The 25,008-nt window shown below is 39.8% G+C and overlaps 5 protein-coding genes across 7 annotated transcripts; 4 read left to right on the forward strand and 1 right to left on the reverse strand.

Moving 5' to 3' along the window:
• Positions 1-4: 4 nt before the first annotated feature.
• Positions 5-6,453, forward strand: zbtb3 (zinc finger and BTB domain containing 3). The gene is made up of 4 exons (XM_042418907.1): positions 5-92; positions 412-504; positions 1,431-2,260; positions 3,451-6,453. Exons 3-4 carry the CDS (start codon positions 1,434-1,436, stop codon positions 4,526-4,528), a joined length of 1,905 nt encoding a protein of 634 aa, XP_042274841.1. The 5' UTR covers positions 5-92; positions 412-504; positions 1,431-1,433; the 3' UTR covers positions 4,529-6,453.
• An 87-nt stretch (positions 6,454-6,540) lies between these two features.
• rnaseh2c (ribonuclease H2, subunit C) lies at positions 6,541-10,856 on the reverse strand. Its single transcript, XM_042418915.1, has 5 exons — positions 10,774-10,856; positions 9,537-9,691; positions 7,947-8,059; positions 7,631-7,750; positions 6,541-6,712 (listed from the first exon to the last, which is right to left on the reverse strand). Exons 2-5 carry the CDS (start codon positions 9,688-9,690, stop codon positions 6,689-6,691), a joined length of 411 nt encoding a protein of 136 aa, XP_042274849.1. The 5' UTR covers position 9,691; positions 10,774-10,856; the 3' UTR covers positions 6,541-6,688.
• A 1,333-nt stretch (positions 10,857-12,189) lies between these two features.
• On the forward strand, positions 12,190-17,679 carry LOC121901963 (seipin-like). 3 transcript variants are annotated; one of them, XM_042419072.1, is made up of 10 exons: positions 12,190-12,345; positions 13,155-13,418; positions 13,504-13,582; positions 13,710-13,853; positions 13,985-14,020; positions 14,797-14,931; positions 15,127-15,224; positions 16,113-16,242; positions 16,440-16,521; positions 16,610-17,679. In XM_042419072.1, exons 2-10 carry the CDS (start codon positions 13,168-13,170, stop codon positions 16,753-16,755), a joined length of 1,101 nt encoding a protein of 366 aa, XP_042275006.1. In that variant the 5' UTR covers positions 12,190-12,345; positions 13,155-13,167; the 3' UTR covers positions 16,756-17,679. The 3 variants fall into 3 exon arrangements, with proteins under 3 accessions (XP_042275006.1, XP_042275008.1, XP_042275007.1); XM_042419074.1 differs by having other exon boundaries at positions 16,440-16,517; positions 16,610-16,727; XM_042419073.1 differs by lacking the exon at positions 13,985-14,020.
• Positions 17,680-18,119: 440 nt separating this feature from the next.
• Positions 18,120-21,006, forward strand: LOC121902335. Its single transcript, XM_042419597.1, has 3 exons — positions 18,120-19,095; positions 20,606-20,690; positions 21,002-21,006. The coding sequence occupies exons 1-3, from the start codon at positions 18,250-18,252 to the stop codon at positions 21,004-21,006; spliced, it is 936 nt and encodes a 311-aa protein (XP_042275531.1). The 5' UTR covers positions 18,120-18,249.
• LOC121902336 (inositol-trisphosphate 3-kinase B-like) lies at positions 20,996-24,750 on the forward strand. The gene is made up of 5 exons (XM_042419598.1): positions 20,996-21,507; positions 22,841-23,045; positions 23,159-23,260; positions 24,202-24,273; positions 24,499-24,750. Exons 1-5 carry the CDS (start codon positions 21,227-21,229, stop codon positions 24,748-24,750), a joined length of 912 nt encoding a protein of 303 aa, XP_042275532.1. The 5' UTR covers positions 20,996-21,226.
• The last annotated feature ends 258 nt before the right edge of the window (positions 24,751-25,008 follow it).

Genomic DNA, 25,008 nt, shown 5'->3' on the forward strand with positions numbered 1-25,008 from the left:
TGTAGGTGGCGCTGTGGCGGTTGAGCTAGGCACTACAGAAGAAGAGCAGCATTTTGTCCTGGAAGAAAACATGACACAGACAGCTGCTGCAGGTGAGAAAACATTCATCATATCCATAAACAAAAATACGAGGCACCCGTGATGAGAATCGGTGCTGTCTATCTGGACGATAACTTACAAGTCACCCTGACAAACTGGGTTTATATCTAGGAGCTCGCTGTCCAGGAATTTTTAACACAGAGGCTGAGCTAACTTGGCTAACTAATGTTAGCATAGTTGGGGCTGTATAGACAGCCAGCTGCTGCCAGTTTTTCCTCTTTGTATTACCTCGATAGCTGCTACACCGTGAGGTTAATGTCGTTGTCCGCGTTTGTCTCTCACTCGCGTGCTTTTGTTAATCGTAACGGACAGGTCACCATGGAAACGTAACGGTGGATAACGTAGAAGGATGACTGAAGACTCGCAGGTGTCAATCAGCAGTGACAGAAAGAGGCTGTACAGTCCGTGAGTATCCTCTTTTGTTAACACTTTGTTGCCGTGAAATGTTTATCTTAGAACTTGTGTCTTAAATTCTTGCTCTCTTTAGTTGTAGAGGATGTTATCCCTATCAGGAAGTTACATTTTCTTACCCAAATATTGTGAGTTCAGCGTCGACATGCACTTCCAATAAAGGGCAGGTTCGCAGTTTTTTTTTGTCTGTCTTAAAACAACACTCAAGTGCCCGAATAAACATTGAAACTCGTTTTTCTTGCTGTAATAATTCCTCCTGTTCATACTGACCATTAGAAGATCCCTTCATAATGCACTTACAATGTAGGTGATAGGGGACAAAATCCACAGTCCTCCTTCTGTGCAAAAATGTATCTAAAAGTTTATCAGAAGCAAGAATATGAAGCTTCAGTTGTGTTTACTCTGTCCGAGGAAACACAAAGAATGAGTTTGATGCTAAAAGACTGTAAATTTGGCAGATATCCACTTGATATGACTAACTCAGACTGCTGAAACCTCATATAAGCTTCAGATCAACTTTTAAATATATTTTTGCACAAAATGACTTTGTGGACACACTGTGGATTTTGGCCCCCATCACTTACATTGAAAGCTCATTTGAAGTGGATTTTTTAATGGCCAGTATGAGCAGGAGGAATGATTACAGTGAGAAGAACCTCTTTCAGTCTTCATATGTGCACCTGACTGCTGTTTTAAGACAGACTTAAAAAATTGTGAACCTAACCTTTTAAGGATATTTTCTAAGCCAGTTGCCTAGATATTACATTTGAGCAAGTAATTATTTTCCAAAGAAATCATAAGAGAACAGCCAAAAAGTATAACATCAAGGTGTATTATGCAACTGACTACAGACCTGCAGCATTTTCTCTTTATTCCATTGCCTTTGCTTTCCTCTCATTTTTATCTTCTCCTTTGCTCAGGTGATGGAGTTCCCACAGCATTCCCAGCAGCTGCTGTCAGCTCTGCGTTCCCAGCGCCAGCGGGGCTTCCTGTGTGACTGCACCGTCCTGGTGGGCTCATCCCGTTTCTTGGCTCACCGGGCTGTTTTGGCCTCCTGCTCGCCTTTCTTCCATATGTTCTACTCAGATTCTCCAGGCAGCAATGGTGCAAATGGCACCAGCAGCTCTGTCACACTCGACAGCGACATTGTCACGGCTGCTGCGTTCAGCTTGCTCTTGGACTTTGTGTATGAGGGCGTGCTGCAGCTGGAGGAGTCACCACCAGTGGAGGACATATTGGCAGCGGCAAGCTTCCTGCACATGAACGAGGTGGTGAGAGTGTGCAAGAGGCGACTTCAGAGACGAGGGCCTGTGGCCGAGGCAGACAGCACTCGCTCTGAAGAGGGCACTGGTGCAAGGAAGGCAGTAGAGATTGGGAGGGGAAGTGGGGGGGATGGTGGAGCTGAGCCTGTGATGGCAGCAGATCACTTGAATCCCGTCGCCATGGCAGCGCCTCTCTCATCAGTAACCGTGATGACAGAGAGGAGTCTGTTGGAGTCTGTGAAGTCTGAGCGCAGAAATGGCGGCGGTTCATCAGAGACACGAGTTCAGACCCCTCTGAGCCCTGACCTCGCTGATACCACCCAGCCAGGCATGGACGGCCCTCCTCTGCCCCCAGGTGGAGAGTTGTTGCAGGGCCACACCGCACACCAGTCTGCCCCGGCCTCTGGAGGTCACGCCAGGTTGGGGACTGGCAGTCAGGGTGAAGGGTCAGCACTCTGCAGCCCCTGTAGCACCACTGAGACGTACAGGTACTGGTCTGTCGTGAGTTTCTAGACTGTTTTAAGTTGATGAAAATAAAAACAGAAACACTACAAAAACAGCACTCTAAACATTAAAGTGGTGGACTGTAGTTTTAATACTTGTTGGCAGCCTGAAATCTTAATCCAGGTCCTAACAACAACAATAACAACAACAATAGAACATAAATAGTTTCCTTTGAGCTTGAAGTAGAATTGAAGTCAGAAGAACAATAATAATCTGAATCAGGAACATATTTCACTAAGCACATGAAAGACAAGTGTTAGTACAATTAAATGAAAAATTTGAAAACAAAAAAAGATCAATTCGATGACTGAAGATAAGAGTTAGGAAATATACACATACAAACAACAAACCAATAAAAAAACATGAATTTCCAATGGAAGTAAGGTTTTAATAAATGTACATAATGTGAGAGAAGTGCATTGCAATCATTGGTTCTAGTAAAATATATGGTGGAAAAATATAGTACATAAAGCATATTGTGTAGAAGTATTTACATACAGTACACTGGACATAATGTGCAAAGTTCATGCAGGGAATAGAGGAGATGTGGTGTAATAGATGACATATTGTCAGTCTGTGTAGTAGGGAAATAACACTTTATCTGTAGAGTTTAGAGCTGCTACAATTAGTCAATTAACGGATTAGCTGATCAAAAAAATGAATCAGCAGCTGTTTTGATAATCGATTAATTGTTTTAGTCATTTTTTAAGGAAAAATGCCAAACATTTCCTGATTGCAGCTTCTCAAATGTATAAGTACTATAATGATTTTTAAAAAATTGCTGACAAACACTGTCGTCTGAATTTCACATTTTTATGATTTTTGTGTGTTTGTTTTAACCTTTAGCATTTATTTTTAAAAGTTGTGAAAACAACGGGGGTGTTTTGAATACACTCCCGTTTTCACAGGTAATTTGTTAGTCTGTACCTCTTACGGCAGGAAACAATGGATTACTCCTGGAAAGCTATTGATGTAGCACTTTTCTCCTTATGAAAATAACACAGAGATTATTCGACCAATGAGAATTTAGTCGGACGAGAGCATATCGACCAACTAATCGACCAGTCGACCAGCAGACTACAGCCCTAGTTTCTATATGTGCTGATGGAATTTTTCTTGATTTGATGTTACTAAAAGACTGTTAATGTCCTCCCTCTTTTCTATCTTTTACCAGTCACAGCAGTAACCAGCTGCCCTCCTCTTCCTCCCTGGTCCCAGTGAGCCAGGCTGGTAGTCGGTCAGCGGTCGCCCTTCTCCAATCTGAATCCAGCCTTTGCCCCAGCCCCCATCAGGACACATCCCGACTTCCCAGTAACAATGACTCTGTTGGAAAACCCTCAGAGACTGACCGCAGAGGTACATCAAGTGAAGAACAACAGATGGTTATGTTGATCCACGCATCAGCGCTATCCTCACACTTGCAAACCAACCCGACACAATTGCCACCGCAGCGCTCACACCCCCAGATCCAAATCCAGAACGCTGTATCACTCCAACGCCGAAGCCCAAACCTTCACTCTGCTTCCCAGACACTCACAAGGCCTGGAAGGGAGACGGGAGTTTCACCCACACTTAGGGATGGAAGATCTCACCCTCTTATGGGCAGAGTGAGGACGGAGGAGTATGAGGGAGAGAATGTGAAAGTCAAAGTGGAGGCCATTGTTATATCTGATGAAGAGCTAGAGGAGGAAAAAGATGGAGGCAGAGAGAGCGACCCGGTGATGGAAGTGGACAATGACTTTGACGATGACATGCAGGAAGAGGAGCTGAGCAGCCCTCAGCATCTCTCCTCCCGCACCCAGGCCCTCTTACAAATGTCCGCCCATTCCAATGACTACTCCTTCCCTCTCTCGCCTTCCTCCTCCTCCTCCGGTGCCGGCCCTTCCTCCCAGGACACTTCCTCCTTCTCTGCCTCCCTCATTCCTCCATCCACAGCCCAGCAGCATTCGGACGCTCCTGCCTACTTTCAGGAATTCCAGGACACCATGGGGAACTTTGTAGAGGATGTCCCGACGTGCGGCGTCTGTGGAAAGACTTTCTCATGCACATACACGCTAAGACGGCATGCCATCGTGCACACAAGAGAGCGCCCCTACGAGTGCCGCTACTGCTACCGGAGCTACACACAGTCAGGCGACCTGTATCGACACATTCGTAAAGCTCACGACCACACCCTGCCGGCCAAACGCAGCAAGGCAGATGTGGAGCACACCCTGCCACTACAACCACCACCACCACCACCTCTTAGCTAACAAACAAACAGACACACTATTGAATTTCTATACTTAAACACACACACCAAAACTTTAACCTAATATCACAATAACTCTAATTCTAACTTCCAATCCAAAATCAAGGTCCTTTTTTAAGAAGCAGGAACCAACAAAACGTCATCACTTTGAAAAATTACCAGGGTATCAGAAAGTCTTTAAAGTATGAATTCAGTTTCAGAAATATCAGGCTTTAATTTATGCCTAATTTCAACATTGACGTTTTATCAATTTATCAACGTTTTTATTTAATTTAATTATATTCAGTCTCTATCCAAAGTCCCTCCAATGCTTATCTCAATACTTACATACAGTACTTACTTCATACTTACATACAACACTTACCTGATGGGATAAGGTATCAATCAGCTTTAAAAAATAAAGCATAAAATGCAATGAAATGACTGAGATTACTGAATGGGAGCTCATCTCATTAAGTGGCTTGTCTATTGCCTTCTATTTAAAAATATACATCTGCTTGTCAGCTCACACCATCCTGCTCTATTTGTCCAAATATTGTATTAATATTTTTATATTTGCAAACACAACACAGACACCTTGGCATCTTATTCTATCAAGGACATTTGAGCTCCATAAGTACAGAAATACAAGAACTCACACACACAGAATGAACACCAGCGGTGTGGCATCGGTATCAGCCCTCATTTATCAGACTTTGTTAATGTTTGACTGTTTCCTCTGGTTTGTCTACATAGAAACCCTCAAACTGGTCTAATATTTGTGCTATTGTGCTACTCTTTGTAAATTTAAAGAGGCATTTTTTAAAAATATCTTTATTATTCGTACATTTATACATTTAAAAACTCACATATTTCATGACTGTGAGAAGTGATCATCCAGGAGAAGCTGTATGAAAATGTCTGAGTTGTATGAGACTCTACAAACAGTTTTCTGTATTTACTTTTAACACAAAGGGAAAATTTTATCAGTTACACCAATTTTATTGTTTGACTGTCTTTTCAGTGTGTGCCAGCAAAGTTTGACTGATTCCAACTGACGTAGCATTGTACTGTTTAATGTTTTATTTAAAGGAAGAAAACACCTGCATAAAATTACAGGTGGTGAATTAGGTCATTTTCCCACACTTTGTTGAACTAGTGCCATTTTCTAGGGTTCTACCCTTTTTACCATCAGTTTTATATCAGTCTTATAAGGCCATTTCATCAAGATTAAACATATATCTTTGATGAAGTAGCAAATTAATTGTGCCAAACAGCCTTCACTTTGCCTCAACTCCTTCAACAGGGCAGTAAAATTTGATTAGGAAGATTTCTTACTGACACAAAAATATAAAAGTGGCAGCAATAGTATGAATCTAAATCCTAAAAAAAAGGTGCTTCCTCTTTTATCTTACACAACCTCTTACAAAAGTGGTTGCTATCCCACAATCCTTTGCTTCGGCAATGACAGTCTTTACATTTCCAGTGGCTGTCAAGGATTATATACAGTCGCCTTACTTCACATATTTCATTGAACTTCCTTTACATTTTCAATTAAGTGGTTTGAGAGAAAAATTAATTAATATTTTAACTACTTAAATTGCATCCTGCATTTCCTGGTAGGACATCAGAGGAAGTAAAGGAGAAAAACAAGAGGAATCCACCCTTTATGATTAATTTTTCCCATTGATCATGTGACTTTTTCTGCAGCATGACAGGATATCTGAGCACATTTTGACACACACAGTAATTCTACCTTCTCTTCAAATGTTTAATTTCAAGCTTTAATTGTGCCTATATGACTGTTTGACACTTTGGAGTTAGTTGTTACTTTCTGTATGATGAAAAATCAGTAGTATTGGTGTTACCATACAAACCCCAGAGTTTTATACTGGGTATTCATACTGGACAGCTGATCATTTAATGGATGTCATGGCAGCCAGTGTGCAAAATCTAAATGTTACCCTGTGAATAAACATTGTTCAGTAGAAACGATGTGTTAATGTTGTAATGTTTCAGTGAAGGACACAATGCTCAGATTCAACATAATTGTTTTTTATTTCACTAGAAAAGAATATATACAAAAATATAAACACTACATCTATCGGTTTTTTGTTGTGTACATTTTACTCCTGAAGCACTGAGGCGAAGCCAGTCTGCCTCCTCTTAGTCGTCTTTTTCTTCAGTCTTCTACTGGCCCGTGAATCTGTGAAGAGACCAAATATCAGCATCCAGCTCTGATTGTACCTGCCTCTGTGTCCTTGTATTTCCGTCCAAATGATATTCAAATGAAACATTGTTGTCAATGTAGCTGTTTTTGTCAGTTTTGACAGTATTTGTTTAACTGAAGAGAAACAATAAAAAAGGACAGTGCCACAACAGCAAATTCCACTTTTCATTGAATCATTTTCATTTTCGGATAACTAAAAAGACACAAACTGTCAGTAAGTTGTTAGAATTGTTGTTGTTGTTGTTGATTAATTTTTAGAGCATGAAAGAAATAAATTATGCTGCTAGTTGTTTGGTGTATAAAATGTCAGAAAATGGTGAAAAATGTCGATCACTGTTTCCTAAAGCCCAAGATACAACCTAAAATGTCTTGTTTCGTCCCTGACCAACAGTCCAAAACTCAAAGATATTCAGTTTACTGTCACATAAGACTAAAGAAACCAGAAAATATTCATATTTAAGAAGACGGAACCAGATAATTTTAGTATTTCCTATTAAAAAATGACTCAAAATGAATAGTTGCTATTTTTCTGTTGATTTAATAATTGATTCATCGTTGCAGCTCTAAAGTACAGTAATAAAGAACTGCTGCTTTGAGTCTTCATATAATATAAATGAACTTACCTTAAATTACAGTCTACATATTCTAAGATCAAGTCTTTATCTTTGATCTTAGATAATGCCATATAATTACATTATATAACTAAAGGTGCTTCAAGGTTTTTTTCTGTGATACTGGCTTGCCTGATAATTAGACCAACACAAAGATACACTTATGATTTATCTTGTGCAAAGGAATTATATATATATAAAAAAAGTATTAAGTGACACAGGTTAGCCTCATCTTTGAATAAACCTTTTTTTTTTTTTTTAAGTCAGCTGTAGAAGCGCTCACCGCCTCAGCCAGCTCAGGCCAGTCCATCGCCATGACAACTGTATCGTCTGAATTGGGAGCCGTTTCCAGGTTCCAGTAGGTCACCTTGTCAAACACAGAGGACACCCTCACTGTCCTGTCCTGGACACACACACACACACACACACACACACACACACACACACACAAATTAATTTGGCATAAAAACTCTCCCACACAACTAGTGTCCCGCTGCAAGATTTTATGCCTCATTTGGCTACAGGCTTGACTCATATTTGACTAAACAAGCCTTCTGGTCAGCTTCTGTGATGTGACAGATGACGTTGGTGGTGTTTACCTCCTGGTCAGAGCCGGTCTTGTTGATCTCCTTGAGCACCAGGCCGGTGTAGCCCTGTGGACAGCTGAGCTCCTGCCCCTTCAGCCCACGCCCCCTGAATGACACCGTTTTCTCTGTAATGGGAATCATACACAAATACAAGTGTTATTAGTGGCAGAATGTATCTTTTTTTTACCCAGTACAATACTCAAGACAACAGTCTGGTTCAAATTATAAATTATTTTTTGGATTACACGTTTAAAATTGCAAACTGCTACCTACATTTTTTGTAAAGATGAAATAGGCCTGTATGGGCTGCAGAGTTTGGGATTCTTGCCTGGTTTGGGTAGAACACTGATCAGTGCCTGCTCCATTGACTCTGGGAGTCTACCTGTTTCTATGATTACACATTGTGAGTGTAGGTTCTATCAGCTTGGGACTAAATGCCTTGAAGAATTCAACAGGGAATCCATCATGGCCTGGTGATTTTCCAGAGGCAAGTAAGGTTAAGGCTTTCATCACCTCCTCTTTTGTAATACTGCCCTCTAGTGTCTCCTTATTATTACCTGATAATGCAGGAAGCTCAAGCTTGTCCAAAAAATGCTTTATGCTGACAAGGTTACATCCTTGTGATGTGTATAAGGATTGATAGTAGCTCAGAAAAGCCTCATTAATCTCACTAGACTTACTGGTAAATGTGTCACCCTTTTTGATTGTGTATGTTACCATATTTGTCTCCTTCTCAATCTGCCAGGCTAAAAGTTTACCTGCCTTGTCTCTTTGTTCGTAATATCTATGTTTCATTCTTTTTATTGAGTTTTCTGTCTTGTGTGTATTAAGCATGTTATATTCTAGCTGTTATGATTTGAGTTGTTGGAGAATTATACTGTCACGTGAATGTCTGTGTTGTTTTTCTAATTCCTTAATCTCATATTTCAAAGATTGGATTTTATCTCTATACTCTTTGCATTTACCTGAGGTGTAGGCTATTATTTGACCTCTGAGACAAGCTTTCATGGCGTCCCATGAAATGTTAGGATTTGCTGTATTTTGATTTATACAAAAAAGGAGTCAATTTTCCTGCTAATCATATCCACTGAATCATAAAGTAAGTGAGATGCAAATCTTCATCTATTACATCTGGTGACTTGCGTGGATGCAGGTATTGTGACTAATAAAGTAGAATGGTCTGATAAGGTCCTTGCCAAATATTCACAAGAGGTAACTTGACGTATGGCTGGACACCACTCTCCATTCATCTTGGATACAAATGTAACATAACAACACGGCGTGAAACCAGTATTGGAGGTTGGTCATGTTGACATCCTTATCCTTGCTAGCCTGTGCTATTTAAACAAGACAGTCAGCTTTTATGAACAATGTGGATTCTAAAAGATTAGTTATTTACATTTGTAAGAAAATCATCTCATATGGTGATCACTTCTGCACTAACAACTGATCATTTTTTAGTTTCTTCAAAGTGGTACGATGACAATTAACTACAGTGTAGTCCTCTATAATAGAAAAACTTCCATCACTCCAGTGCTGCATAAACAATCTGACTCTCTCTTTTTGAAACAATACACCTGACAGACACATTACTGAGTGTACCATATTTGCGGTCTTTGGTGGTAGCAGTGAGGTATTGTGAGACTTGGGCTGGTCCATTGTGTTCAATCTCACAGGGCATTAGGTGGACTGGTGCTCGAAGTGCCTGACCCACCGATGACACATTAACACGAGTCACACTGCTGTTACAGGTCATCCTGCAGCCAGAAGACAGGAGAGGACAAAACGACAAATTACACTCTGGTACTGTTTTCACACTAGAACTGCAACAATTAGTCGATTAATCAATCAACAGAAAATTCATCGTCAGCTATTTTGAAAAACGACCAAATTGTTTTGAGTCATTTTTTAAAGAAAGAAACGTCCAAATGCTCTGATTCCAGCTTCTCAAATATGAATATTTTCTGGTTTCTTTAGTCCTCTGTGCCGGTAAACTGAATATCTCTGGGTTGTGAACTGTTGATCGAGACAAAAGAAGACATTTGAGGGCGTCATCTTGGGCTTTGGGAAACAGGCATCAACATTTTTCACCATTTTCTGACAATTCCGACAACTAATTGATCAATCAAGAAAATGATTGATAGATTAATCGATAATGAAATGATCATTATTTGCAGCCCTAGTTGTGTCAGGCGTATCCACTGGCTCCTGAAGTGAGCACAGTCAGATTCAGATTATTATTATTTTTGATTAATCAACTAATCATTTGCTTTATAAAGCATAAAAAACTGTGAAAACTGCCCATCACAATTTAGTAGAAGCCAAAGGTGAGGAAATCAAATGTCTTGTTTTGTCTGATCAAAGATATTCAGTTTACTTTAATGTAAGATGAGGAAAAGTCATTCTCAAATTTGAGAACCTGAAACCATCAAATATTTTGCTTAAAAAGTGAAAAAAACAACCTACACAATGATTATCAAAACAGTATTCTGTCAATCGACTAAATGATTAAGCAACTAATCATTGCAGCTCTAGTCCACAGCAATGTATGATAAATAAAAATAATCTGTGCTCATTTAATCATAATTTGAATGATTAATATTTGTTGTTATTATTACAGTCTGTTCAGAGTTACAGTTACAGCATATATAGTAAATAATGTTAACTGATATCTTCCCTGCCAAGTTAATGACTGTCGGGGAAACGTTTAAAAGCTCTGGCATCCAAGGTGTTGACAGAGAATTTACAATAAAATAAACTAAAACAAACATCATTCCTCCCGTACTACAGAGGTAGGAATAATAACCGTTTCGCTCGCTTATATTAAACAGTGGTTTACCTCGCAGACGTTTTCCAAAGCTTCTGTGAAAATGAAGTAAATATAACTCCTTCCGGTTAACGCCAGTCGCGGCGTGTGATTGGTCGAATGAGTCTTCTTCTACGCTTGAAGACATTTTGGCGGGTTTTTTCTGTCCTGTGGGGAGATTCTGTCGGTGAGAGAGAGAATTTCCTCGATGTTTATGTCAAATTTCTACATCTCCTCAGTTTAGGATGGGATTTGAAACTCATGTATTTTGTTTCATACACATGAATTTCTCTTTTCAGTTCATTTGTTTTCTTTTATATCTAAATAAATACATATATCTAAATATTTTCTTTATTCTTTGTTTTTGTCAATCCTGCACTCAGAGGCATTATTGATTTTTGAGGATTTGTATCAGTACTGTGGTCTGTTTTATTCACTTCTTTGTGATTGAAGTAATATCTAATTTTGGATTTCTTGGAAAAATTATTGTGTCCTGTGTCCATGATATCTTGTTTTTGTGATTTTAAAAAATATATATCTACCAAAATGTATTAAACACTTGGTAACAAAAAGTTCTGCACTGATTCTCTAAACATAACATTTTAGGGTCCAGGATTTCAGTTTAATTTTAAGAGATCTTAAGGTAACGTGGCAATGAGTCTTTTTAATGCTTTTGCAGTTTAGAATAGAAAATCTAAACACAATCCATAATCACAGCTCACAGCCATAAACATCCAGATGTCATCCAGATGTTTTTAATGTGATAACACCTTTTAAAATTGCTAATTTCACTTTGAACATTGTAAGTTAATGACATAACCTGGTAAACTGCTACCTGGGTATTTATTGTACAGTAGATACTCTTTCTATTAACATACCTTCTCACAAACACTTTCTTGATGTGTCAAGAAGCTTGATACGCTCATTCATATAAGTCAATTTTACATGCAGAAACATTCTCCAAGTGTTTTGCAGTCAGTAACACTCATGAAATGTAAGATTAATGTTAAAGATAGTTTCCACACATCAGTTATGAACATTTTTGGCACTTGGGAGCGCTGTTGGATATTACTACACTGGATAATAGGACAAAAACCAGAAACAACAACAGAAAATAAACAAGAGGTCAACAGCTGAGGTTCATAAATATTGGCAACTTATAATTTCAACACTATAGCCAGTGTGGGTAGAAGAAAACAGTAACTCCTGTTGTGTGTTTGTAGTGTTCTACATATAGCTTATTTAAATCGACTTTATAAGTGTCACCAAAATATTCTTATGGGACATAATTTGTGGAATAAGCTGCCGTCCAAATCCTCTTAAATATCACAAAGTGCTGAAGCCTTGTTGTCAGTGTCTTGTTCTACGCTAAGAACTCTGCTCCAGTTGGCAGCAGCTGCAGCTCTCGTCATGTGGGATGGACTACACCCTGTCCAATGACAGCTTTTTAGGAGCCAGGGATAAGTTATTGGGGGGTTCGTAAGCAGGGCAGTTCATAACATTTCATCAAGGCAGCGTCTAGCCGTGGACCAAAAGACTTCAGGGAAAGCAGAAGTGGAACAGATGATTTCCTAAGAGCTCATAGTTGGCCAACAGAAACCAGCGGTGAGTTTTTATAGCTACAGATGACTGTTACAGGCATGCTGCTGTTGGACACCATATGTTTTTTTTAAAAAGAGATATTTTTAATGCGTCGTTGGACAAAATATATTTATAGTTACAAATGCTTTATCCTTTTTGGCCAGCATAACTCTTGAACTGAAAATCTCAGCAAGTCCCCTTCCTTCTGTTTAATTTTATTTTATCACTCAAATGTGATTAAAACTTACGTCACATGAAATGAGGAGGTAAACATCCTAATTTTCCAGATATTTGGAGTTTATTGTGGAGAACTGATAAATACCTTTAGTCCACTTTCATTTTTTACACAATGCATAATAAGTCAAAACAAGCTGTTACACATTTCTTGGTCACTTCTCGGCTTCTTGATAAAACAGTCAGAATAGCAGCTGACTGATGACGCAGTTTGGAGTCATCAGATGTGAAAGACTTTTGCCTGTGACTGAGATTGGACTCGGTGGTTTCACAGCTATCGGTGCTCTCAGTGATGGCTTGTGTCTTTGGCCTCATGGGATCATAGCATCATCAACCACATTGCATTTTTATGACTTTACACAATGCTAAATGTGTCTTTTTTTACATGAAAATGTGGATCAGATAACTTTTTGGAAAACGTTTCAATCTCCACCACCGTGAGCCAAACGGAGTCAGTATGTTTCTGTTAATTACTTCTTTTAGCTTGTGTTTATAACGTGGGTCATTTATCTTTCTAAGTTGTTTTTATGTTTTCTCCTTTTCCTGATTTGTTTTTTAGATAATTTCATTAACTTAATTGGTCGTCGCTTTATTTGAAGATCTTTAGATTCAATGGATCGAACAAGCCATCTGCGCCCAGAAGATGGTGAAGAACTGACAGTCCTCATTGGTCGGGCACTGCTGAGGCTCCAGGATGCTGTCGCCATGGTGATGTCACGTGCCCGTCAGAGAGCTGTACAGGGTTTTGTTGTGTTCTCTGTTGTGCTGCTGCTCCTCTGGGTTGCCGCCTTTTTATATGGGAGCTTCTACTACTCTTACATGCCCAAGGCAGCTTATTCCACTTCTGTGCACTATTACTACAGGTGTGTATGTGACGTATTGCATCAGGAAAACACACACTGTAGTCACTATGGGTTTGATTGCTCTCATTCATGTTTTTGTCTGTAGGACAGACTGTGAATCTCAAGGCTCCTTTAGGTGCTCTTATCCTGTGGCCAACATCTCTCTGATGAGAAACAAGAAACATGTATGTCTATGTGTTTGCATCTATCTATGTATCTACTGTGTGTACAGTATCTCTCTGTGTGTTAAACATACATCCATTCACAGAAATTATCCCAGGAGTGTAACTTTTCAAAAAATTTTATATTCAGGTGTTGACATTCGGCCAGGCCTATCGGATCTCTCTGCAGCTGGAGATGCCTGATTCTCCGGCCAATCATGATCTAGGGATGTTCATGATTAAGACAACCTGTTTCTCTCAGGATGGGGGGCAAGTTGCCTCCTCTGCTCGCTCTGTGAGTTGCTCTGTGAGATTAGCTCAGCTCCTTTAGGCAGCCATATGTGTATATATACAATCAAACTGTGCTTGATTACTAGTTCCTGCAAACTCCAGTGATTCACTGTTGCGTTGCTGTGTGTTTCTCAGGCAAGACAACTGCTGTCCGCCTCCAGCTCTCGCTTTGTGAGTACAGCGCTGACGCACAATAACCTTTTAATCACACAACCTGGTCAGAGCCAGATTAAGACTGCTTATGCTTCGCTATAGAGCTAAACTGCAACAAGAGGTGATCTCAGTGCTCAGCTTAAGTGAGGAAAGACATGGTATGACATGAGTGACTTTAATTACTCTATTAAACACTGAGTGACCGGAAAAATTTATGAAGTCTGAGATTATATCAGAGAAGTGTTCACTGCATTATATTGTCTGGTGTTTCTAATATTATTCTACTTCATATTTGTTAAATAGATGGACAGAAACTTTTCAGTAACATAATGCTGCCTGATATATAAAACATCCAAAAAATGCTGTAAATCAGTAAAACTGATTCAATACAGATACAACTTCAGTTTCAGTCTAGATTTTATAAAAGTATCTTGCAAGGCTGTTGTGTTGCATTGCATTACATTGTGCAGAAGTCTCTAATTTTTTATTCACTCAGTATTGATCATTGAGGGGATGAACTGACTAAATTAGAGTAAAAATCTTAATCAAAGTCCACTGAGATCAGCTCTTGTTGATTTAACACATAGCACAGAGTTGCATCTTTGAGTAAATGAGAAGGTGAAACTTTTACATCCATCAAAGCACTACTTACAAATATTCATTGTGACATCACTGAATCTTTTGAATCCTCATCTGTGTTTAAAGTATCAGCTACGGTATGTATGAGAAAATAAAAGTTTTGATGTAACTAAGGTGTGTAAGTCAGGCTGACTGTGTTGTCCTGTTGTGGTCAGAGTATGCTGCGATACCGTTCAGACCTGCTGAGGACCATTGGAACGCTACTCTTCCTCCCGGCATTCTTGACCGGAGCCACTGAGCAGAAACAAACACTGGAGGTGGAGCTCTTCTCAGACTACACAGACGATCCTGTGAGTCATGACTGCTGTGTGCTGTGTGAGTGAGTGTGTGAGCATACTTGAGGCCAGAAGTGCAAGCAGAAAGAGGCAGGTTTTACAACTATCATGAGCTGAACGTTGTGAAAGTGAAACGTGAAAGTATGTGAGGTTGTGGTGATGTGTGTGTGCATGTTAAAACCTACCTAACATGTTTTTCCTCATGAACAGTATGCCCCCTCAACCGCAGCCGTCATTGAGATCCTGTCTAACAAGGTGCAGATCTACTCATCTCAGTTCTACGTTCACGCTCATTTCACTGGTATAAGGTGAGAGTCGCCTACGTGCTGCAGAAAAACCTGCACCAAAGTATGAAATATCAAACTGATCTATACACCATGCTGTAACATAAAACAGATTAAATCACATTACATATCTCAGAGAAAAAAGGAAAAATCTATATTTGAATGAGGCTGCAACAGATAGTTTGTCTGATTTCTGTGGAAAGCTGTCTAAATTCCTACAGTATGACATCATGTGTAGATATTTGTTGTTGTATTGTATTTATTGGGACCATGTACAGTGTTACCATTTGATGTACTGTACCAGAGTTAGCTTAGAGCTAATTTTCATCTGCAGTCTCTCAGGCAGGTCACAATTAAAACATATAACAGCACAATAACCAACAGTACAAAGCAAAAAACACACAGGACACATATTACAAAATACAAAGGTTCACAAAATAGAACACCACATACGCCCACAATGTAAACTAGAAATTAATAATGTAAGCTTGTCAAATTATGATGAGAAGACCATGAGATGAAATTTAGAGCCAGTGGTTACAGAGCTGAGTAGCTGCTACTATCAAGAAAATGTGTTACAAATCTCCTTAAACATCAAGTTTTGGTGACAGTCCTTCAGAAAGAGCAATAACTTCATCAACTCAGAGGAGGAAGAGACACTCATTTATCCACCAGCAGTAGCCTCAATAGCTCACAATGCAGTATATGCAGCTAAAAGACAATTATTGTTACTTTTATTTCACTGGAAAAACTCTCTTGGTTAATTTATGTCTCCTCCCACACTTATAATTCACATACAGCAGTTCAGATACACATTGTGTGTTGCTAAAAGTAATTCTCCTATAAAAATCCATTAACAGATCATCATAACAACTACTGTTTTCTTTGTTTTTCTTTGTGTCCCTTCATCAGATACTTCCTGTTCTACTACCCTGTCCTATCAGCCCTGGTGGGCGTGTCAAGTAACTTCATCTTCCTCAGTGTCCTCTTCATCCTCAGCTACTTGAGGCTTCTGTTGAAAGTGGAGTGGAGGCCAGAGCAGGTGAGAGGACATAGGTTAACGTTGGACAGATTCTAGGTTGTACTCACTGCATGCAGCATCCTGTTTCTAACCGCTTGGCTGCACAGTTACTTAATGAGATTGTGTTTAAGTGAGTGTGGATTATTACCCGGTCCCTCCTAGGTGTTACAGCTCAGACTAAACAAGCTCTGACTGCTTGTTTTCTTCGTTGTTTACAGCTCAGAACAGATGGACTGCCATCGGAGAGGGAGAAAAACACAGACAACAGCCGGGGAGAGAACGAAGAAGATGCTGCTGCAAGTACAAAGACACACAGACACACAGTTTTTCAGTGTTATTCAAGTTATTTGCAATATGTGTCTGACTGCAGAAATAAATTCTCTGGCAGGTACTGCCGAGCTGCTGGGTCCCCTCCAGATAACCCCCACAAAAAGGAGCCAGGAGAGACGCCACATTCGCTTTGGTGACGGCACAGAGCAGCAGAACAGACACACACTCGGTCAGAGTGGAATAAATGAGTCAGAGGCAGCCTGAGGCCATTAATAAAGAGGAGGGAGAATGTGTTGAGAGCGATCTTGATAGTGAGATGTAAGGATGAAGATAAGAGAATGACTCAGAAAGTACCTGCCGACAAATATGCCGGGTGATGGCTTGTCTGTCCTGTTTGAGCTGTAAAGCTTTACCAGTCCCACTCCTACATCTGTGTCCCAGTGTTTCAGCTTTAATGGTAACCCTGTGATTTATGAGACTGACATATGAACCCTCATCACTCCAAAGAAATCTCACATTCACGTAGCCTTTTTTATGACTATGTACTGTACAGTCTTGATCTGGGGCTCATTTCACAAAAGTGATTTGCAAGCATTTCACACATTTCACAAAGGATTGTCACCTTATTATAGATACATGTGTGAGCTCTAAAGTCCTTTAGTATGATGTTCCTTTTGATTGGTTAAACATGTCAAAATTAACGCAAGAGGAAATAATGAAACTGCACGTTTTGTGTTGCACAATTGGTGAAACGGACGCCTGATGTTCACCTATGACAAATACATGCACAAATACACTCTAAAAATGCCACTGACTGTCAGGGAGTTCCTAATTTCTTTCACTTAACAAAACAACTGTCCAAAAGCTACATACAGTTAGAAAGAACACGTTAAGTTTACTTCATATTTTACAGCTTGTAAAAACTTAACTTTTAAAAATTAAATTAATAAAAATTAAGTAAATACAATTAGATTTAAGTGAATTTAACAATAACCTAAACATAACTTGAAACAGTTTCCTTGTAAAGTTAGAGGAACATGTCATATTTTACAGGCAGATGTAACCCTGTGGTGTTGTTTCCATTGCATTTTGCACCTATCATGCTAACTGAAATGTTGTCAATCCTTTCATTACTTGAGCAAAATGTAACATCATGATTAAATCATGTGAGACAAAACTGTGTCTTTTTTTTACTGTACAAAAACATCTGGCCTTTGATTGTCACATAATCAGGAGAGATGCCTTCAAACTGTTAACCCAGAGAGTGCACATTTATCACTGGTGGGAGGATATCTGACTCCTGCTTCCATCCAGACATCTGACACAGGCGGCTTCATTCCTGGATGTCCTCTTGGCCTGTGGCACTGTTGGCGACATTCCAGCGGCCGGCCCTGGTTGAAGCTTTGGAAACTGAACAACGTCACTGCATGCAAAATACGGCACCAGCAGGGATAATGCAGGAACAGACAGGCATGCAGCTTACTGTCACGGAGCTTTCTACGACATCTCAGGTAAGGTAAGGTAGGTTAAGACATGTTTTTTTGGGTTTTTTTTGCATTACATCTAAATGTGCGTCAATTTACGAAAACCGAGTAACATTTCTCGAGGCTTGTTAGACTTGTAAATGCATTTCCTCAAACATAATCCAAACTTTGCATCTCTTGTAAACATTTCCCTGTTTTGTACAAGCACATGCTGGGTCCAGAGTGAAGAAACATGAAGTAGATTCACCGTCTGTTCTCCCCACTGGACACAAACATGGACACTACGGATGATCACTGCATGGAGGATGTGAAGAAAGAAAGAGAGGTGGATAATGACTTTTCTGCCAGACTATCAGATGAGACGCACCAGCATCTGTCGATCAGTGAAGGGCCTTCCAGCAGTTGCAAGAGGGTCAGAGTGAAATCCAGACCCAAGCTCCTGTCAACAAAAAGTTTCCCCCCTTACAGTCAGTGTATAGGTGGACTCGGAGAGGACAGAGACTGGGACAATGAGCTTGATTCAGAGTCACACATTGATCACCAGCCCTATCTCAGACATGAAGAGGCTCAAGGCACAGAAAGACGAGAAGACATAGAGCTAGTTCCGACTTGTGCAAGTGATGAACTGAGGGCAAAATGGAGGATGAGGAGGAAGGAGAGGCTGGGGGGCAGCTATGACATTGATGCAGAAGGATGGGCGAGAGGAAGATGGAGCGGGAAAAGAAGAGTGGAGGAGACTGCAATAGAGAGGGAGCGTGATGACCAGGAGAGGGAAGGCGAAGGGAAACACTGGAGACGTAGAAACCCAAACGCTGAGACAGAGAGAAATGAAGAAGAGGATAAAGAGAGGAACAGCTCTGTTGTTTCCGAAATAGAGGGAGAGAGCGAATGGAGTGGAGAGACCCTAGGAGAGCATAGTGAGGAGCTTATGGAGCTGCCAGAATTGAGAGAGGGCTCCACATCACATCAGCGGTCCACACCACATCCGATCCTCTCCAAGCTTTTGCAATCTTCCTCCTCCACCTCCTCCTGTGCCTCCATCAACTTCTCCTCGGCAGAGAGCGATGACGTCTTCACTGAAGGAGAGGATGCTGGCTCCAAGAGGAAGGCATTCAGGAAGGTGAGATAAACAGTGAATGCATAGATGGAAGCAGCTATACATCACAGTTAATTATGTAGAATAACATTTTCAGCTCTCAATCTATGCAACAGGTTTCACACCTGTGCATTTTGGCTGTTCTGGTTTTCTGTGGAAGAGGCTACAAAACTATTTTTCTCAACTGGTCTTTGCGCCTGAGGTCCTGTTGATTTGCATGGGTTTGAAAGAGGACTTTGACATGGTCAGATTTGAATGGCGTTTGCATGCCTGGCCGCTGCAGATATGAGAGTATAGGGGAGCAGACCGGGGAGTAGAAGTTCATTTTGTCAGTGCAGTTTGTGTTGTGTATTGTCATGAGCAGCAAACTGTATATGTTGTCAAATCAAATGTGATGAATTTAACATCTTGGTGCCCAAAACAGTAACATTTAGAATTTGAACGATTTAGTCTTAAATATCATATAAGAAACAAATTTTTTGAACGCTTATATTGCTCATATTCTGATTCGTCACAGTATCCCCTCATAATTAGTTTTTATATCAAACTTCTGAACCAAAAATCAATTTTTCATTCATAAACACCTCATCAGTCATTAATAAATGGGTGATGTTTTTACTGCTCTGTGTAAAAAGTGTAAAAATGGGTCCAATTTGACCTGAACAGTATGAAAATGTTTGATTCCACTTTTTGTTGAGGCATCTCTACTGATCTACTGTACTTTAGCTCCCTTTGCTTTTTTGTTTTTTTGTCACTGGCTTTGCCTTTATCTGGTAGCAGCTGTTTTGTGTATATACAAAACAGATCATAACTGTTGAAGTATGCTCTGTTTGTAAACAACAAATGTACCAACACAAGGAAGACCTAAGAGGTGTTTATTCTGTATAATCTCCCTTAAAAATGTCTCAGATATCATTTTCAATTAGGAAAGACTGAAAATTATAATAATGGGAACATGTTTGAGATATGATATGGGAACCTTTTGTTGTCATCCATATGTCTGAGCCTTACTGTAGGCTGAAGTCAAAGGAATAAATGCGTATGTTCATTTACATCTATGGGTATAGTATCAGAAAAGCACAATGGCTCACTGTCACCTCACAGTAACAAAGTCCTGGATTCAAACCTGCTGTCCATCTGGACATTTTCATTTGCATGCAGCTTTAGGTGAATCGGAAGCTCTGAACTGTCTGCAGGTACATATGTCTGTATGTTTTATAGCTGTTGACCTGTCCAGGGTGTGCTGCTCATGCCTCTATAGACCCTGTGGCTCTCTACAGGCTAAATGGATGGATTGGTGTAATGGTGGCTCTTGTAGCCGCATATATGAACTCATAATTCAGAATCTGTTTTTAGGATCTGCCTGAAGAACCACAACAATGCAAAAGGTTATTGGAGCTCAGCCCCGCCTCAAGACATTTCCTCACACAGACCTTTGTTCTCAGTGCTTGTTTTGCATGAAGTAGAGATTCAACTGTGTGTAAAATTCATCTGTCCAACAATATCGTCCTCTGCTCTTCTTTTGTGTCCTCAGTGTCGTTCCTGGAAAACCTACCTGACCATGATGCACTGGTCGCTGCGGCGACAGAGTTCCTGGGTCCAGCTGGCCGGACACCAAGGCACACAAACACACAAACACACACACACACACACACACACACACACACACACACACACACACACACACACACACACACACACACACACACACACACACACACACACACAAGACACTATGAAACTTTCAGTGAAAACCATGCACACATTTTGCACAAACATGGTAGGATATTACATTCACTACTACTGCATGTGTCTCAACACTTCTGCTAACTATATATAGCTCACATTGCCCCATACATTAGTGCCGCTGTGAAAGTCAGCTTTTCAGGAATCTTATCTTGTGTATTTTTATTTATACAATGTGTTTTAGAATAGATTATATCAGATTAAGGATCTTTATGTAAGGGATTGTTATCTCATACGTAGACTACAGTAGACCTAAGTAATGAATCATAAACTATGCAGCTTCAGTGAAGATTGAATCCAGTGTTAGTAATGATGATTTTGTTCAGGCAGTCATAAAAATACATCACCACTCCATACAGTTTATTTTAGTGATTAGGAGTTTAACTGTGACACTTCTCAAACTGGTAGAATGATCCTGACATCAGATAATATCCACAGTCTGCCTTCTTGCTTTACTGAACTAAGTCTGTCATCAGGTAACTTGCAGCTGAGCGAGGGAGGGGAAGTGCTGAAACTGTACAGTGAAGTGGAGGCCAAGTGTCTGGACTCCCTGATGAGAGACCCGCTGAGACCTTTTGTCCCGCAGTACCACGGTTTAATCACCAGGGGGGAACACTCCTACATCCGCCTGGAAGACCTGCTGAGTGGCCTCAGGAGACCTGTTATCATGGACTGCAAGATGGGAGTCAGGTAGGTTTGAGAACAGTGTTTTATCCAGAGAAAATGTTTATGGCGTCGAAGAATTACATAAAAATACATTAATTTACAACAATCACATCCAACACAACAAAACAGGATCTCAGAAATATGAGTGAGATTAAACTTAAATTTAAAACAAATAAATCATACATCATGAAACATTTTTTTAATGTAATGCTTGAATGCCTGATATAAAGGCACGTTTCCAGATAAGGTTTAAATTCTTCCTAGCCCAGGGTGCATAATATGTAAATGCAGTGTTCTGAGCAGACTCTAGGGATACTGAAGATTATCCATCTAGATGATCTGAGTATGAAAATGGTCTCTGTATTTTTAGTGAGCAATTAACATGTATAAATCACAGTGATGAGTCACCATAATCTAAGACAGTTCAAAATGTGGACCGAACACTTCTTAAAACGGAAATAAAAAACTTTGAGTTTCAGTCTCTTTACAAGGTTATTAATGTGAGTGTGGAAAGAGGTTTGTGTATGTAGGTGGTGCATGTGGTGTTCTTACTATACTGCTGTAACTATATTGTAGTGTTAATGACTGAATTAATGCGAACACAAGAATGTTTTTCTGCCCTCTTTTATTTTATGTATATTTAGATTATTTACAAGCTTTCCGATCCATCTCTTAGTTTCAGTAATTTAGACATTGGACACTACATTTCCTCATTTATGTTCCACTTTGTCTCACTCTGTTTCACCTTACTGTACAGGCACTTTTTGGCTTACGAGTCCTAAATAGTTGACCAAATTGTCTCACTTCATGTTCCATTTAGTAGCTGTTCTGGAGCTTTCGATCTTGTCACATGATCATCATCAGCAGATGGAAAGTCTCCAGTTGTCGTGGGAGTGTAGATGTCCAAATGTCCAGTTTTCTGAGCACTTAAGGCAACGTCTCATCTGTGTTGGTTTAAAAGCTGAGGTTCAAAGTTCATTCTTGACCTTTGACCTTGGAAACAGCAGTTGACAAAACAATCTCACCTCAATGTCCATTTAGTAGCTGCTCTGGATTCTTAAATAATTGCCTTAGATTATTTGTTTGTGACTTGGACAGTCTAGAAATCTAACTTTGTTGTGTGGCATTGATTATATCTGATGCCGGTTTCAACCATAATGCTAAATTGGGGACGTAATTCCCAAATTATTATATGTAAATGTGTATTCATAGAGCCTGACTCTAGTGTGGCTGTTCAAAACTAAAACATAGTGTTCAAATTACCCCTGATCGATCTAGAAATACTAACACTGTTAATGTTTTTCCCTGTATCAGTATGTTTTTCTATACAAAGTCCCTAATGAGAGTTTCTTCTCAGAACCTACCAAGAGGAGGAACTGACAAAAGCACGGACCAAAGCCACCCTGCGGAGTGACATGTACCAGAAGATGATTAAAGTAGACCCATCAGCTCCGTCAGCAGAGGAACACGCACAGAAAGGAGTGACCAAGTGGCGTTACCTTCAGTGGAGGGATACGACCAGTTCAACGTCCACGCTGGGCTTCCGGATTGAGGGCATCATGGTAAAATCTCTGCATAACTCATATTACCCTAAAATACCAACTTGAATAGTTTAATTGTTAAATGTTGAATTGCTGAGTGTCTGTGTGGTTGTATTTCTCTCTCTGTGAGACAGATGGAGGACGGCAGTGTCCAACGAGACTTCAGGAAAATTCTGTCCTTAGCTCAGCTCACGGAGGCCCTGCTCTACTTCACCAAGAGTCAGCTGGACATCCTGGTCAGTTGTGTCTGTCCTAGAAACATTAGTTACACTGCACTTATTTTACAAAAGGTGTCCTAAATTATACAATGGTGAACAAAGACCATTAACTAAATAATCTAAAACCGGTTACTGTGTGTAACTGACAGTGCGAACAGGGTGTTTTTGAAAAGGAGACGATTGTTCTCATGTTGTTGCTGCTGCCGTTTATCCATCTCATTATATAAAAACAGTATCTAATTAAAACAGATGGAACAGAATCTAAAAATCCTCAAAAACTGACATAAAATAAAAATCTGATTTTTGTTCAGATTCAGTGTCTCCAGTTGCTCTCTTGTGGGTAAAGTGCTATGATTTATCTGCATAATAATGATAATACATTCATACATATAAAATTTGACCATTAAGAATAAATAAAAATATATATTCTAAGTGAAAAGAGCTGTTAGGGTTTAAAAATATTGTACAAGATATTGAGCAGAAACGTTCACAGTAAAAACAGTATAAGGGCTGCAACAAACAATTAATCTGTTGATTATTTTCTTGAATAATCGATTGGTTGATTAGTGAATGGCTATAGAAGTGGTGAAAAATGATGATCACCATTTCACAAAGCTTAAGATGCAATCTCAAATGTCTTCTTTTGTCCTAACCAACAGCCCTCAACCCAAAGATACTCACTTAACCGTCCTTAAGGAAACCAGAAAATATTCACATTTAAGAAGCTGGAACCAGAGAGTTTCACGGTTTTTACTTTTCGATCGACTAATTGATTAAACGTCTAATCGTTGCCGCTCTAAACAGTATAAACATATGTATGTGCATGCAAGAACAGAAATTTACCACAATGACAACTAAAGTGAACCCAAACATATATGAAAATAATATATATCATATAAATTTATGTTAGAATATAATGTTAAATTAGCCTGTGTAACACTTGTATCTCCATCTCTCAGAAAGCGTACCACTCCAGACTCCTGGCCTTGAATCACGCACTGAAGAATTCACCATTTTTCAGAACCCATGAGGTTGGTTTACATACACGGACAGTTTTGCTTTAAAATGATATTAAATGAAAGTGAAAATGGTGTCATTAAAGTAGCAGCTACTGCATAAAAGAGGCAAAACATCATGGTATAAATAAAGATCTGTTAGCTGTTTGTTTATTAACACCAATTTATATTCAAATCTCTGGACTCAAATCTATATTCTTGTAATGAATCTACATCAATATTTATGTTTGACCTGATCAGGTGATTGGCAGCTCGCTTCTCTTTGTCCACGACCACAGCAGCAAGGCCAATGTGTGGATGATAGACTTTGGAAAGACAAACCCTATGCCTGACACAAGCGAGCTCCGACACAATGTCCCATGGGCCGAGGGGAACAGAGAGGACGGCTACCTCATCGGTCTGACCTCCCTCATCACCTCTCTGGGCCAGGCCATCAGTGTGGCCTCCTGGCAGCAGGAGAACAGCTCTGAAGAAGAAACGAGTGTTAATTGAAGCAGACTGGAGGGTTAAACAACACTCAAATAACGGATCAGGTGGACATAATGGCTGCTGTTATGCTTTAAACGGTTGCCTCATTACATTGGAGAAGACAAGAGAGGAAGAGTTGATGACAAAGGGTTCAAGTCTTGTCTTCATGGGTGGAGGAAGTTGATATGGTTGTTGTGCATTTGTACATCCGGCATGTACATACTCTAACAGAGACAGCGTTTTTGTCAATAGCGGACTCAGGCTGTCTCAGGGGCACCTGAT

The sequence above is a fragment of the Thunnus maccoyii genome, chromosome 8 (genome assembly GCF_910596095.1).
Source record: "Thunnus maccoyii chromosome 8, fThuMac1.1, whole genome shotgun sequence".
Classification (NCBI taxonomy): domain Eukaryota; kingdom Metazoa; phylum Chordata; class Actinopteri; order Scombriformes; family Scombridae; genus Thunnus; species Thunnus maccoyii.